This window comes from Melanostigma gelatinosum (genome assembly GCF_949748355.1).
Source record: "Melanostigma gelatinosum genome assembly, chromosome: 18".
NCBI classification, from domain to species: domain Eukaryota; kingdom Metazoa; phylum Chordata; class Actinopteri; order Perciformes; family Zoarcidae; genus Melanostigma; species Melanostigma gelatinosum.
The window spans coordinates 12,880,630-12,898,082 of NC_136651.1; the positions used below are offsets into that span (position 1 = coordinate 12,880,630).

General features: G+C 40.4%; 1 protein-coding gene across 1 annotated transcript in view; it reads right to left on the reverse strand.

Annotated features, from left to right (window-relative positions):
• The window catches only part of LOC306791988 (matrix metalloproteinase-17-like), a 68,059-nt gene extending 64,887 nt beyond the window's left edge, over nucleotides 1–3,172 (reverse strand). Inside the window, exon 1 of the mRNA XM_079288952.1 lies at nucleotides 2,759–3,172. Within this exon, the coding sequence (XP_079145078.1) occupies nucleotides 2,759–2,893 (135 nt within the window). The 5' untranslated portion in view covers nucleotides 2,894–3,172. The remainder of the gene's footprint in view (nucleotides 1–2,758) is intronic.
• Nucleotides 3,173–17,453: the final 14,281 nt, after the last annotated feature.

The following is a 17,453-nucleotide window of genomic DNA, read 5'->3' on the forward strand; positions in this document are numbered from 1 at the left end:
TGGTCACCCTAAACCCCTTTTACACTGAACCAACAACCGGAGAACAATCTGTGTCTGTCTTTGTTAACGAGATCAGTTATCACAGTCTTCTCCAGTGCTTCTCCAGTGTTTGGATGTTCTGTTTTTAAACACTGTCAATTGAATATTTTGGGGTTTGAGCTTGTTGGCAAAAAAAAACAAAACAGTTTGAGATGTCACTTGAGCCTTGAGAAACTGTTGTGGCCATTTTTTTTTGTTATGTTCTGAGATTTTATGGACAAAACAACAATTCAGAAAAAAAAAAAAAATCAAGAAATAATTGGCAGATTAATCAAACAATGACAACAAGCATTAGTCACCACCATACTTCTAACGATTGAATTCCACTCGTATTGGCAGTAAAAAGATGTTGAGACATAACATTTTACAGCACATGAGCGGACATACCCTCAAAAGATTTTACACATCCGTGTTAAAGACTCTTTCCAATTAAAATTGAAAGTTTACAACTATGTTAACATGTCTAAATGGAGTTTTTTATATGCTGTAAGATATGTCATGAGCGAAATAAGCATCCAACACCATGGTTGAGCATTTCCGCCTTCGCCAGGGTTGCATACGTCAAATACTTCAGAAACCAATTCTGTCATCTTGTAGGGTGGAGCTTCTCATATCATTAGCGTAACGCGAGGCGCAGCAAGGCATAACAGAGGACAAGCCAGGTGTAGCTTCATGTCGGCCTTTTGCAAGTTTCACTCACTTCAAAACGATGGCTCAGAATACACTCAAACAGCTGGATGCGCACTGCTCAACCTCGCACACAGCAGTGCTGGTGGTGAGTGTGTGTGTGTGTGTGTGTGTGTGTGTGTGTGTGTGTGTGTGTGTTTGGGCAGATTCAGATGTTATCAATGGGGGAGAAACAGCATGTGCTTCGAGCCCCTTTTCAGAGGTGTTTGTACTTTTTAAGGTGGGAAAAATCAAAATATTAATCATAGCAAATATTTTTGAGAATGTTAAAACTGCTCGAAAAGTGAAAGCTATTCAGAATAAACTCAATAGCATTTCAAAATCTGTCATTTTTTCAATCTTAAACCTAAAAAAGAAATCCTCTCAGTTTAAACTGGATTAAACAATACTTGGATGTCAACACCAAATGCACTTTTCTCCAATAATATGTAAACGGTTCGTTTGTGCTGCCAATCTCGTTGATAATGCGGATTCAGCACTGAGCAGCTTTAAGCCCCTGTTCAGTGTTTTGGTTTGTAGTTTTATAAGAAAGAAAAAACCGTGAGCAGCTGCTCTCAGCAAAGGAGCTCAACCAGTTGTAGGCCTACAGCATGAAATGATGAAGGGCAGAAGTAAACAAATTGCTGATGAGTAGCAAAAAAAAACAAGTTGTTTTCTCCAAAAGTTGGTGAACCAAACCTGGAACCAAACAGCAGTGAATGTCCCACTTACACTGGACGTGTTGTGGGAAAAAGAACTCCAGTGATGCCCACACTGCTCTGTTTCTGCTGGATGAACAAGAAGCCAAGTGTTTGCTCACACACTCAGACGAAGCTTGATAAGACGGTATCAAGGCAGCTTTTAGGATTGCCTGTCCAAACAGCATTCGCATTCCAACAATAAACATGTTGAATCTCTCGTGTAAAAACAAGTTTAAAGCAACTACTTGCATCAATGAAAGAATTGTAACAGTGTTTAGCAGTGATTTATGCATACCTAGCTACAGCTGTGGACCTGTGTCTTTGATTGAACCATGGCAACCTTGTATTTGAACAAAAGTACAACAATGCTGTTTTTAAAGACAAGTAATATGCTGTCAACCCCCTTTGATCACCCGGGGATGTGTCCTCTCCCCTTGTTGTCTTCTACAGCTGTACATCCTCACTATTACCGGATGGAATTTACAGATGACACACAGCTCCACGCTGTACACTCAAGTCCTAAACAACACCATGTGAGGGACGATTCACGTCTGCAGAGTAGACCAAGGTTGTCTCCTGGCAGCACAGATGGAGTTGGAGGAGGGGGTCCAGCAATAGAAACACCTCTCAGCAATGCAAGCAAGAACAAGATACTGAAGAGCTAGAAGTTGGCTGAACAGCATGAACATGAATCCATCCATCCTCATGAGAAATGCATGTTGATATTAGAGGCATTAAAACAAACAATTAATTAGGATGTTGTCTCAAGAGCTACTAATTAGGAGATACTTGTTTAATCTGCAGGTGCTCTGCTCATTAAAACTCCAAAGCTGAAATATACTGCGAGTCTACCCTAGCAATGAAAATATCACTGAATAGCTTCAGTTTGCTCGGATACAGTGCATTGGGGGTGATTCTAATTTGTTATCATAACATCGCCTGTTTTATTGGCCTGTGCAGGATATATGTCAGTGGGGGAGGTCGATAATCCGCTAAGGCAAATACATTTGCATGTATTTATTGCAAGCCCTTATCTGCGTTGCTTTGGAGAACAGGCTCCTGTTTTTATGTTCCATCACATCCAAACCGCAAGTCCCCCCCCCCCCCCCCCCCCCCCCCCAGCGCATGGAACTGCGAGGTGTTGAAATTCAGATCAAGTATGGAGAGGACAGCGGTTGCCTACGACATTCAAAAAAGTAGGGCAAACTGCCCTCTACGAGAGAGGGGTCTGGTAACACACCACGATACTTTATGCTGTGTCAGTGCTGGTATCAAGTGCAAAAACTTCATGTGCAGCCAAAGGCAAAAGTTCCTACCCCCGTGTAGAAAAGATTTTTTTTTTTTTAACTTACCACCCCAGTGTCCAGCTGCTCGTTAGTCAGAGAAGGAGCCGCTCCGGTCAGGGGTAAAAACCACAATATCTGCACCAACAGCAGCATCTCCGGTGAAATATTCCTCATCCACTTGGGAAGCGCCACAGCAATCATGATGCCCTATGACAGGCGGATCCTGCAGGGCTCAGACACCGACCCCGACAGCCGCATCCACAGGGGTAAATCACAACCCGACACTTGCGTAAAACGTGTCCGTTTACCTGACTAGCGCAAACACATGAAACACATTAAAACCGGCGGCGGTGAGATCGGTTAGGATTTACAAGTTTTTTTTCCCCCCACAAAACGGAACTTGTAACGACTATACGTGGTAATTCTCAGATTTAAAAAAAATGGTGTATTCTTGTCCTATATGAAGTCCATCAGGGGTGATATCCCTTGCAGCAAAAAGCGCGAGCTCCCCTCCAGCTCGTGCAGTCTCCAGCTCTGGAAAATGAAAGCAGCGGCGTGCGGTTTTGTCCCGAGCAGCGGCAGAGACGGCACGTTGACGCACACACGGTGAGAATGGGGTGTTCGTCTCCACGGATTCATGGAGACGAGGGAGGGGCAGAGGAGGGAAGTTCAGCGCCTTCTCAGCCCACTTGAACACCACCGGATTCATGACGCGCCTCGTGCGCAATTTGAGTGTCTCAAGGGTTGAGACCAAAAGACATAATTTGCCTGTGTTGCTTTATCATCGTTGTTTGACACATTTCTAAGTGTCGAGTGTGTCTGACATGCCTTGGAGAAAGACCAGTTTTGAATTTGCACTTTATTGCATCTTTATTGACACCCCCAACCCCCCAAATAGGCACTATGTGAGCAAAATATAAATAACGAAGGTATTAAGACGAGAGCTGTGTTCCAAATTGCACTACTTTTTTTTCTTTTTACTTTCATTAAATACCACAGATGCCTTTACAAAGTATGTACAGTTGCATGCAGTATGAATTAAATTGGGCCACACTACTTCGTCATAACATGGCATGTCGAACTTTGACTTTTATGACCACATACTTGCAAAACGAATGGCCTTTTTCTTATTGTTACTGTTTTGTGGTAATCCACAAAGTCTAGCATGCTGAACTAAGGTGGACATTATGGAAATGTGGAAATGAAACACTATGGTGGACATTGTAAACATTATGCCTGCTTAACATCAGCATGGTAGCATTTAGCTCTAAGCCTTGCAGGGTCATGGAACAGTTGTCTGCTTTGACTTGTTGGCATGATTCAATTTCACAAAGGTTTTATCCTGAAGTCCCCCTCCTAGTCATTGTAAATGGCTGAGCACAAAACGGATACAGAACAAAGATCATTCAGTATCAAACAACAATCCAATACTATTTATATTTCTCCTGTATAAGATAAGATGTTTTTTTGTCCCGCAGGATAATTTGTCTTGGGCTCCAAGTCGCTGCATCACACAATACACTTGCCAGCAGCACAGTCCACATGCATGCATAGAACATAGATCATTTTTGTACCGATTTAGCCTGCAGATTGGCATTCTGAACCATCTGCCTGAAGGCAACGTCTGGTATTCGGGTCAAAGCTGCAACAGGGTTTCAAATGATAGAAATGATTGAGATAAGGCAATGGCAAGGAATGTAGAAAGAAGGCGTAAGTAGACTATTTCTTTAGTCTTGAAACTCTGAATGCAGCCTTGAGTCAACTGACTGATTTGGGGTTTACTCTTTAATCACTACATAATCATTTAACTATTTTCTTTCCAACCCTCAGTTAATCAATGCCATATGTATCATCTTTGTCATCTTTTCAGGACATGTGGCCAAAATATGTCAATCTAATATTTTTTTAGAAAGCAGGTACAAATATTGCTGCTGCTATATAACTACGGGACACTGTAATGATAATACAGACTTTGAATTAAGACACAGATGCATATCAGCAGAAGCTAGGTCACTGCAGTAGAAACTACATATGTTTCTGAAGTGCAAAGACGTTTTATTTTTCTACCCCTCACTACACTTCTATTTTCACCATATTTGAGAGAACATCAGAGGAAAGCACAAAACAATTTGCTGCGCTGCAGAGATAATTATTGCATGAAACAGTGGTATCATCCCACGGCTTTCCTCTGAGAAAAGTAATGTACTCATTTATTTCTTTTGTCTTGCATAATGTTAAACTCCACCAGGTAATAAGGAAACACGCTGTGCTGACTAACAATCGCCCGGAGCTACATGCCCCTGTAACATATTAACCATTTAATGGCACCAACTCGTGGTTGATGCGCCAGTAAATTAAAGAATTCTAATAAAAATATGAACTGAGAGACTGTTGATTGTTCTAAATGCAACATGCTCTTGTTCTTGGTAACAACAGACACACATCTCCAATTCTTATTCAGATCCTTTGCCGCAGTCATTCATCATTGGTCCAGAAGGGAAAGACATGAAAAATATGTTTTCTGCTCGGCAGCATGAAGTTCTGCCGTCTTAGAGCTGAAGGCTTAAAACTTCTCAAGTTTACTGCCTCTAGTCCCAGTTAGATTTGTCGTATAGCAACAATATTATGATAATTGTAGCAGCTGAATATTGTGTCTCATCTGTCTGCTGGCAAAAAGCAGCTTCAGTCATTCAGTTTATCGTGAACAGAAGGTTAAAACATCAATTTACTTATCTCACTCTGCTGTCCACGTTTTACCTGAAGTGCTTCACTCTCATCAGACTAATTCCTAGAGCGCGTTAGCACATCTTCTTTGGTCAGATCATAGAAATATTGGACAACCCATTGCCGAGTGTGGACATGGATTGAATTAATCTGTTGCCTGCCATTATCACACACGCATTTTAATATTTATTGCAGCATTTTGTGCCAAGTGCGGCTGTAGGCCTCTTGCACTGCTGAGGTTAAAAGATAGATGAATATTGTCAAATATCTGTCTTCACCATTGCATCCTGCCATGTAGTGTCACTGAAGAGTGACGGGAATGTTTTTGTGTGGCTTTGTGGGATTTTGTGTGAACACGGAGACAGTGTTGTATGATTGTAAATGTGAATAATGTGTCATGCATGAATTGTCTTTCATGTTATTCTGTGTGTTTAAGCTGAATCATGAAGGCATGACAACATCTTTGGAACGGGTTGCAACACATTTTCACGCAATAACAATTTTATGAATAATATTTTTTGCGTAAGTTTCGTATGTAGCATTATTTAGTAAGTTGCGTAACAAAAGTATGGTTAAAAAAATCAGCTTTGTCTTTGTTTCATACGGCTCAAAAACAGCAGTCTCCTGAATGAAAACCCTGTGTTTGTTTGACCTATCTACCTGAAGTGGACTATTGTCCACTTTACACCATGTCAGTTGCTCTGAGCATTTAATAATTACACAGAAAGATCTACATTGGACTTAGTTGAAAGCAGGGTGCATTCTATAAAGATGCTAAAGGGTCACTGACCGGTATTTGATGATTTGGGAGTGAGACGACCTGGTGAAATGTGAATGCTGCCTCTGAATAGGGATGATTGAATACTTTGTCCTAGTGAAGTTAAATAGGCACATAGATCAAGCTCATTAATGTATGTATATATGTATGTATGTATGTGCTCTGCATGGGTGCAAGATTAATGTGGAACGCTACCACTATCAAAAGAGGTTCCCATCATATTCATGCTAACAGAAAATACATTCTCTCGGGCCTCATAGCTTTTGTAAAACCATTTTCTAACCATTCAAAAAAGGATAAACATACAGTATGCAAATGCAATATTTAGCAATACAGTATCATCAGGAAGAATCAACATGGCATGGCATTTCTCAATACAAATATAATCCACTTAATCATTTCGGAAATCATATTTGACCAATCATTTGGCAGAGTGACTCGAAAATTGGCATCTGTCTACATTTCCTTCCATATGTTATATCCATGTTATGCTATTTTAAGCACGTCCAGTCTGGTGCAGCAGTGACTCGTGAAAGATCGTCCTTTTTCTGACCCCTAAACATTCTGTTTGTGGTGTTTAACACAGAGTTTTAGTTCCCCTTGGGATACGCCACCATGCATAAACAAACCGAAATAAATATTTTTGAGCCTGCCAGTGTGCATGAGCTGAAATGTAAATCATGTTTCCAATAACGTCATTTAGTTTGGAGGACTTGTCAATATCACTCGGAGGTATAATAAATGATGTCGCTGCCCCCAGCGCATCTCCTTCCACACGCTCATCTCTCTCTTCTTCCTCGTTCTCTCAAAGTCTGTCTCACTCATTCTTTCTGTCACAGACTCACAGACTTTGATGTACAGTTCTAGTAAGTCGTCGGGACGGCGCCAGCATGAAATCCATGGCGTAAAGCACAGGAGGCGTTTCCAAAACTTTATGCACACTTTCAGTGAGTGGGCCATGCGTCGGGAAATAATCCATAATGAATGATTGTGTCTTTTGTAAATGGGGACAGTAGAAGAAGCCAAGAAGTGTCAAAAACAAGAAATAAGCACATTGCTCGACGCTTATTGGTTCTAGGGATAGAAAGGACGGGTCAGTCTGTCGGTGCACCGCTTTGGTTCGGACTGAGATATCTCTAGAACAATTAGATGGACTGCCATGAACTTTTGTACAGACATTCATGGTCCCCGGGGAATGAAGTCGTGGGTTTCAGTTCTTCTTGTACTCTGTGGACAATTTAGCAACAATATTTGTATTTCATCCAGAGAACAGTGGTTTGGATTAATTCGACTCACAACTCCTTATAAAGCATGCCATCACGTCTCTTCTCTTTAGTCCTCAGCAGTAAAAACATCACGTTGAATTCTCTCTGAAAATGTTCTGAAACAACTCCGTGTTTACTTAGTTCTTCCACCACGTGAATATGCGTTGGCTGAGGCTGGCTGCTGTGTGTTTGTCACCCAGGGGCGACTGATTGTGGCCACTGCACTTACAGTGACATCACATGGAAAGCCTCTTAAACTGATCCCTGCTCACATGCACTTCACTCTGAGTTACACCCTCAGCTGTGGAGGGCACTTCTTTTTTAGGGGGAGGGTATAAATAGGCAACCTGTGGGACATGCTTGCCGCTTTCCTCCATAAGCAGGAAGCACAATCATAATGCATGAGTCAAGGCCAATGCATGCTCAGTCTATCAGTTAACTTCCACTCCACACAGGTGTCCATGGGTCTTTTGTCATGCTTTTGAGCGTCTGTATCTCGGCAGTCTAAGCAAATGTACTCGGTACAGTTTTTTAAAATATTCGTACAACGCCTACTAAGTTATTTGAAGGACATTCACCTGCATGCTCATAAATCGCTGTCTCTCCTGTGGCGTCCTCGACGGTCACAACATTTTTGGCTGTGACCGTGTGTTTCACTGTCACCTGTAGCTATGAGGTCAGTCAGGATGTCTAAGGAAGGGGATGATTCGGGACACAAGAAAGCTCAGTATGACATTTCTTTAAGCCGGGTCCAGACTACAGGAGTTTAAAAACCTGCATCACATACACAGGGGGAAGCATATGCACTTCTCTCTCATTTCAAACATGCAAACACAACAATATTTTGAATGGGGAAGATAGATGTAAAGGAAATAGAGACTGACATGGTGCAACAATTTGCTGAAGTGATTCTTTGCAGCAAGAAAAAACCCAAATCAGACGGCTAAATGGGTCTGGATTAGAACATGTTGGGAGACGAGATTGACACGCGTTGTATATTCGTCAGCGCGAACTGGAGGTGAAACTTTGACCGTCAGTTTTCATATCAGTTTTGAAATTATCGGGGCGGCCTCAGAGTCTGCAAACAGTTTGGGTATGGTTTCTTTCCACCTTTGGCTTTACTTCCATCTCTATGGAACCTCAAAGTGTTGAATATAAACTAGATAAAATATATTCTGAAATAAATAATAATGTGAATAAATTATGTAAAATATATAAACAAAGAGCATATTGAAGAGTTTGGCCTTCCACAAATCTCCAATCTTCCTGTTTGACCTCTGTTCCCTCTGCACTAGTCCTGTTTTCTACTCAGTATGTGACAGCAGGGAATATATCAGGATTATATTTTTTTGCAATGTAATGTAAGATTTGATAATTGCAGTTGTGACTGTAATCAAAAGTTGATTTGAATGCTAAGTCATACTCAGCCACGATGTCATTTCATTACATTTTGACTTCCCTGTTGATAAAACATATTTGATAAAACACGTTCATAAGGCAAACTTTACTGTGGAAATTCAAGATAGAGATGCCTTTTGGAGCAGGTCACACGGCAGCTGGGGTCTCGTTATATCAGAGATCATACAAAAGTCCATCTTGTCAGGCTTCAAGTAATGAGTCTGTATCCAGACAGCGAGTGGCAGGACCAATCAGCGTCCTGAGAGGAGCAACTGGCAGCTACAGCCGTGGCTTAATAAGAGTGTGTGATGCAACAAAAAGTGGCGACTGTTGGTTCAATCAAAACAACAATGCTCCTAAAGAGGCTAGACTAGATGCTGCTGTTGCATCAGTTTTTATCAGACAAGGAGAGTATTTGTTAGTTTAAAGAAGAGCAAAGAACTCTTTTCATCTGTTTAAAGCGACGGCCCCTGGGAGATCTCTCCCTTGTATCCAAATGTGATGAGGTAGATTTATGAGTGACCTAAAGTCATGCGGTGGCTCTACAAAGCAGAAGTTCAGTAGCGAACATGGTGTTCCCTCAATCATCCTCCCTTTAATTAATGGCCAAATTAATCCAATTAGGGCCCTGAAGTGGATTCATAGCGTTGTGATGAATTATTCATTACAGTTTACAAATGGTGTAAAAGAACAGAGGAGGTTGTACAACTATGATAGTCATGTTTAATTTATAGCTCGCTCAGCTTGATTTCATACAAGATGCAGCACACTCGGCTCACTGTTTGCTGCCAGAAAGGTTCTGCATGTGTGAAACACACATTGATCTCAAGATGTGTTTGCGATTAGTGCCAATAGTATGATTAGACCCTTGATTAAATCTGTAACAGCCGAGCTGCAGCACAGCAGAATGAAATCTGATATCCTGGCAGAGAGAGGGCTGTATGCAGACGAGCCACATTACTGCTGTAAAATAGATGAATGTCCGGAGAATCTCCTCGATATTGGATGGTGAAGTGAGAAAGGCCAAAAGGTTGCGCATGCAATCGATTATGCACCTTTCTCCTGTCCTTGTTAATCAGACTAGAGAGTAATCCCGATGTCTCTTCCTGCCCAGCGGCTCTGTGAGAGTTGTGTCCTAGATTGGAAGTGGTTCTTTGAAACTGTGCCGGGGGCTCACATGCCCAGAGGTAATCTTTTTCTTCTCAGCTTCCGCGTCCTTCCAGCTGCACAAGATGGCAGGAAACACAGCGTGAAAAAAACGACAAGTTGATTTCTTTCGACAAGTTAATATTTGTCTTTCTGTGGGTCAGGGCATGGCTGTGATACTCTGTATTACCTGGACTACATACGGACAGGCTCCTGCTGTCCATATGTGTCCTTGAACGAAACACTGAACAAGTGGCTCCCCGGGCACTTTAAAACAGCCCACTGCTCCTAAAATGCTTAGGATGGCTTAAATGCAAAGGTCACATTTCATGTATGACACTTTATGACAAATTTAATGAAGTTTAAAGTTTGCGTTTTAAGTTTAACTCCAGCATTGCGTTCCCTTTTGCTGATACAGCATGTGTGGGCGTATAGGGGGAGCTAATTGACTTCATTTCTTAAATGTTAATACGTGTCAGCACAGGAAGGACTAGTTCATATTGCCTGTTCTCCCACAGTTCAATGGTGCTGTGACCCTGACCGATAATAAAGAGCTGAACAATGCAGCCAAGTGATGCCTCGTGGAAACAATGCTCTAGTCATTCTGCTCTTCTCCCTTTTCTTCAGCTTTTCATCTCCTCCCCACACATCATCCTCCTCACACATCACATGACATTCAGTTGTTCTGTCTTCCGCCAAAAGAGGGCATTCACCATTATTCTGGGTTCAGTAAACAAGTTTGTCTTGAAATGAGCACAGCTCAGAAAAAAATGTATGAATGGGAAGCCAAAAAAGTTGGAGAGAACACAGATGAACTGCTGATTATACACCAGACTCCCTTCAGTAATTAATAAAGACTGGTTGTGTTGCCAATGTTGTACTTTTCTATTATTCATTTCTGTTTCATTTTGTCATTAATATGCAAAATGCACGCATTATTAATTCCCAGATTTGATGAATGAAACCTGAAGATGATGAGCCCAGATTTAAGCTAGTCTGTGAAAGTTAGTCATGAAGAGAAACAGGCAAAGGAATGCATTGGCGTATTGAGAGACCTGAGATTCTGCCAAGTAATGACATAATCTCTCACAATACTGTGTTTCCTTCCTGGAAGATTTCATAAATCCCTTGACAGAGTGTAGGATGTAAAACAACATTCAACAACTATGGAAAAAAGTTGAAAATCGTCTCAAATTAACATATCAGCTGTGGTCAAGCCATGCTTAGACCTTTACCCTAAAAAAAACGTCAGGTTTGAAGCAGCTGCTTAGCAGCTTATTCTGGCCCCAGAATGAGAGAAGAAGCACAAACTTAAAGTATCCTTAGCCTCGCTTTGCCAAACTAAAGCTTTTCAGAAAAATAACTGTGGTCCCAGCCATTAATAATATGGAGCACCATGATAAATATAAGCTGTATTAATGTGTTGCTACTGGACCGCATTTAAGACCTGGAAGTTTGCCAAGTTTAAGAACCAATCGCTTTGTATCTCAGTCTCTCTCTTTCTGTATTGTTTTCAGTTGTTGTACATTTGTGTGGGTGTATTTCTCTATTGTGCCTGTGCATCAAATCAATTGTGAATTGTGAAGCAATTATGTAAAAAGCATTATTTGAAAGAGCAAACCCATAACATTGTTCTTCTCTGAGAAACACAGTATGTTCAGCATCACAGATGTACCTTCTTATGAACAAGAACTGCAGTTACAATGCAGCTAAATAAAACTAACCAAGGCTCTAATAGTCTACATAACACCATCCTTCCATTTGGAGGATTAGTCTTTGTGACTTGGGATTTCATTCTTGCATTAATCTTCCTTAAGTAATTATAGGGAGACTTGGATGCAAAGACCTCAGTTCATAAAACAACTTTCAGCTATTTTTATTTGGGGTCTACAACCAAACACAATAGACTTAGTGGCCAAAACTTCTGGTGTCAGTAAGCCTCTCTCTGATGATACAGAGTTCACTCACAATTTTTGTTTTCAGACATTCCAGGTCCCTCCAGACAGAACAATAATGAATGAATAAGCATATTAAAAGAGCTTATGAGCACAGTTCTTACAGTATACAGTAATGTAATGTAAAGCCCTGCATTATCATGATGTGGCCTGCATAACAATGGTTATGTATTGTGACTATAGCTCCATGAAATAGGTTGAACCTGCTAATTGGGCACCTTAACCGAGATCATTTATTTTCACAGATCACATTGGTGGACCGGTCAGCAAAATCAAGGATGAGCTTAAAATGTGCAGACAAGTGAGCCAGTGGGGATAATGGTTTGAGGACTCCACCTGAACTCTAGATTAGGTGGGTAACAGAGAGGACTTTTCTATGACATTCCTGCTTTCCACTTTCATGGGGGAAAGTAGGAATGTCAAAGTAGGTCAGTTCCAGTAGGTCCTGATACTCCTCTTATCTTATGATGATTGTTGAAGGAATGGTTTCCAGCTGGTGTTTTGGGACCAGCATCACAATGATTTAAGCATTAAGCATTTTAAGGGTACAATGGTGAAACCCTAATCCATCTGGATCAGTTCCAGCACCCTGTTCACATTAAGGAATTGCCAGAAACCGGTTGACATGGGTTCTATTTCCCCGGCTTTCTTTTGTACCAAGAAATACCTGGATTGGCATCCTCCTCGAGTATTTTACCAGACTCTATAGAAATAGCATTCCTGTTTTTTGAATGGAGAAGACAGCTGACCTTTTGGCTTGAGGACACCCATTTTGAACGTTATTGGCCCATTTAGTTGTTATCACCACCATTCTAATGCTTCATATGAGGCAAACTGCACCAATGTGAAACTAACGCAGTTTTAAACATGTAGTTTACATTGTGAATTAAAACAAAACTAATTTGTTACGTTTCGGCAACAAAACCACTTGGTTAGGTTCAGGAAAAGTAAAGAAAACATGTTTTTGGGGTTAAAATAAGTACATACTGTACGTGACCTCACTTGCTCCTGCGCTTCCGTCATAATCACTATGGCCGGTACCTAACTTTGTCCTCTTGTTCATATTGTTGATCAACCATGTCAATAGATGATAACAGCCTTCTGAACCCACTAGCAGGCCCCTTCTAACCCATTTCTATGAGGTTGATAACCACTTATATGTCCATTCAATCGGCTGATAACATTTGAAGCAGGTGTTGAATGAATGGCTGAAGAGAAAAGGTTGAAGTGTCAACACAACAATTCGGGTTCAATTAGGGCCAATTTGGACAGCGTCGAAAGGTTAGACAGACCAATCAACCACCACCTCCGTAATTAGGGGCTTTATCAGCTGGCGGGAGAAAAACATTAAATCACCAGTAAAAAAATATACAAAACCATGAAAATCCTGGATGAAGTATGAAACCCAGATAATAACAGTTTCATCGACAAACCATAATGCATAATACTGTGGATTAGAGCCATAAGGAGGCACTGACCCTGAACCTACATGAAAAACAACGACTACAAATGACAGCTAGTGACTCATTGTAAGGCATTAATAATATGAAGGGCGTTTCAGCTGGTTTGTGGCTTACTTCAGATAACGAGATTTAAGAGATGATGAAAGGCCCAAGAGATTGGAGGAAGACTCCGTGCCTGAACACATTGAGAATCCACATCCAACTGCATGCAGTGGGCTAAGATAATAATTGGGTGTAAATGTCAGGACCTACAATAGAATTAGATGACATTCAATTGTTATTGCAGATGACGCTTCTGGGAAAATATACTAGCTCTAACACCAATAATGTAGTTTAGTACCAAAGTCAGTAAAGTCAAATACAAGCGGTTGCGCTCTCTTAAAGGTCAAACGCAGCGCATACCTTCTATAATTTCACAAAATTAATTGTGAAATTATGTTATGGTTATTTACAGCTGTGAAGATACAGATTCAAGTCTTCAATGAGTTACATTAGGGTCGCCCTGTAGTGAACGGACCTCATTTGATGTTATTGAACAAAAATGAATCTGCATAATTCCATATTTTTTAGCCCTACTGCACATACTGTACAAAAGCTACAGGTAGGCCACACATTTCTAACAGTGGATTTGATGACTCAGATGTAAAATAAAGCAAGTAGAATAAGAGATTCATCCCAAGACTTTATTAATAACTGGCCTCAACATTTTTCCTGATTACTTATTCATAGAACAGTTCAGATAAATATGCTCTGCTTTGAGCTTTCAAAATATTGCATTTTGTCCTAAGAGTTGTCTGTTATATCAACAATCATCAGAATGCAAGTAAACAAACTTCACAGCCTTTCCCTGCTGCTTGAGAGGACTTTGCGCAGTTCTCGGTTTTTCTCCTGTTTATCCGTCACACTCCAGATTGTGCTAGAAATTGTCCATATTGGTTGCCTCCTTTCGATCTACGACTTGAAAATCAGATTCTGTTTTCCTCAGTCCTCTCTTCCTCCAACGACCACTTTTGTTAAGCCACAAGGTTCCTTCAGACAAAGCTTCTGTGCCCATCTTTAAAGACGGCGAGAGAACTCTTTCGTTTTTTTCTTCCAGCAAAATTGTGCATCTGTTCATTTTTTGTCATGTCACCTCATCCTACTTTTGTCACGGTCTGCACTACCATGTAAACTCATTGCCTCAGAAATTATTTTTCACGTCAGACCAAACAATAGATAATTTGAGAGCTTCATACAGTTTTTTAGAAAGAATTTTTTTTTTCTTCACATTTCGTTTAGAATTTTCTTAATTCTGTTTTGGATTCTTAGAAATTCTGGATTATTTATTTCCCCCTTACATTGGGTATATAGAATTCAGTCAACAGTTCCTTTGTTCTTCGGGCATCCTTTTTGTAGGAAATGTAACACTCATTTGAACTAGACCTGACATAAATCAGCACAGCAATCATTATTCGGCTGTGGCTGTTCACCTTCTGTCCATTTCTAACCATAATTGAATTTTCATAAGTCGGACCTTGCACAGAATTCATTGTCAATAATTAGAGCTGCATCAGTTAATGAAACCTCTGGCACACAGTCGTGTTCCTGTGCCTCACACTGTTCATAAGGTGCTGGCTCCTCTTCCTTTTTTGTTCAAAATAAATCACAATATTTTAAATGATGTCACTGAACTGTGGTTTATTCAACCCATTATAAACATGACCCTTAAACCTACATATCTATCTCACACTGTGAAGGCAGACTGTGTGTCTTGATACTGGTAAGGGGAAGTAAAAGACGTTTTCTATGCAGGTGCAGTGCAAGGATGTCACACCTGGATCTAAAGAAAATAAAAAAATGTATCGACATCCATTCAACAATTATGGTTCCTCAGAAAATGTATTACTGTACTGTTGGAAGTACACATTTTTTATGACAACTGCGGGTCATATTTGTTATCTGAGATATATGGAATGGTAATTTCCCTACGAAGTGGGAAATCAAATTTGGATAATGGTTGACTAAATGGCATTTACACAGTGTTGGAGATTGAGGCAATGTGCAGGGAACTCTCACTCTGAGGATGGATGCACAGAAGGTCAGTGTTTGGGTCATTTCCTCTCAGGTCTGGACAGAAAGCTGTGTTAACGTATTGACCAGGGGGGGGGGGGGGGGTTGCTGGCAGACCTTTCCAACCTTTTTGTAATCAGACTCTGTGTGTGAGGATACTGTCTCGACTCTAGGGGACAAAGAGGAATATTTCAAATGCAGCCGAAAGGACTGTCTCAATGGGTTTGGCCAATCAGTGCATTCCGTGCAGCTTCCCCACATTGTTATTGATGGAAACCTTCAGCCCTAATATCGGTCTGGTGTTTTTTAAAGGGCTATTTCATTTCTCTTAAGTAAGTATTATTATACTTAAATCAATATTATTATACTTACATCAGGATTTCCCTGCACAGATACAAATGTAGCCCCCTTTTATATATATATACAATGTAGGCCATCTTTCCCCTTTCCCTTGCATTCCCAAACACTACTTATTATATTACCTCAGCTTCATCTTTCAGTCAATTACATTTGCTTGTGCCACCTAAAAATACACCATAACAATGGAGCAACTTATAACAACAACAACAACAAGTATACTGATATGACAAATGAGAAGAGAAATATAATATCAGAAATTGGAAACTTTTGGACGCCTGCACTGAAAGTGATGTGAGGGAATACAAAGAGAAATTTGATGAAATGATTGCAAGAGAATACAAATGCATTGCATAAAAAGATTTACCCGCATTGGCCTTTTATGATTTACAGTACAGAGTAGCATATATTTAAAACATTTCCCCTTCATTACTTCCTCTATAGCCTGACTGAAGTGTACAAATGGGCTTGATTTCGCTTCCTCTTGATTTTGTGTACGATACATCATCATATTTACAGTACACATTTACAAAACCTCTTTTAGTCTGAGAGCTACTTAGAAGGAAGATGGATTATAATTTGGGTTTGGTAGATGAGAACGAGAATAATGTGCTCAGGGCACTGCAGTTAATATTGTGCATGGGTGTGTGATGGTACTGTCTGCGCTTGTGCCAGTGTATGTGTGCATTCACTCATAACTCTGCTTCAAAATACATTATTTACTAGTTCCAGCAGACCTCAGTGTGCCATTCTCCATAGGATTAACCACAAACATTCTCTTATATAATTGCTGAGGGCCATTTATATTCTCATTGGTATTATTGTCGTTCAGTATGCCAAAAGTACAACATCCCTCTCAACACAAGGCAATCTGTTTATAATTTACCGACTGAGGTCCCATTTGACCATTACTCTCCAAGAAAATGGAGAAAACTCTTAATCTTCAGGGATGCCTAATTTGCAAATATTCAAGGAAGGGTTGTTTTCCTTCTCATTTCATCATTCACTTAGGCAGACCTCCACGACTGTAAAAGATGTCCGCTACTCAAAAGGGTCTTATTATGTTGCCATCAACTTTTTGAAAAGATGACCAAGTGTATTTATGTTTTCCCTTTAATATTTATATCCCACTTTAAATGTGTTTCCCATTGAGATTACCCTTGAGTTTTAGTTGAAGTAATGAGCAAACATCTCAAAGATGCTGAGCGGACTGAGGGTATTTGTGTGCATCTGACGTTGCAGTGACACCAGCTGACATTCTGTCATGGTTACCCAACCGCAACATTTGTTCCTGATTGCTGATGTGGTCGAAATGCTGATTGAGATGCACGAGTTATTCATGCCGGCCAGGATATTTGCTAGGATGCTGCTTAACACAAAACACAAATCACTGACTGCTGTCAATTGAACAGAGTGCCTTTATTTACTGAGAGTGTGTTTGCACTATTTAGAGTAGCACTGTGCACGCTCATTTGTGAATCCTCATTCAAATATACATAAAAAATGCCTTTGCACAATAATAATTTCCTAATAGGAAAAAGCGCAGTGAATGGGAGAACATTTTTTGCTAAAGAGTTAAATACATTCCACAAAACACTGTTCTTCAAAAGTAACAAGGAAGATGAA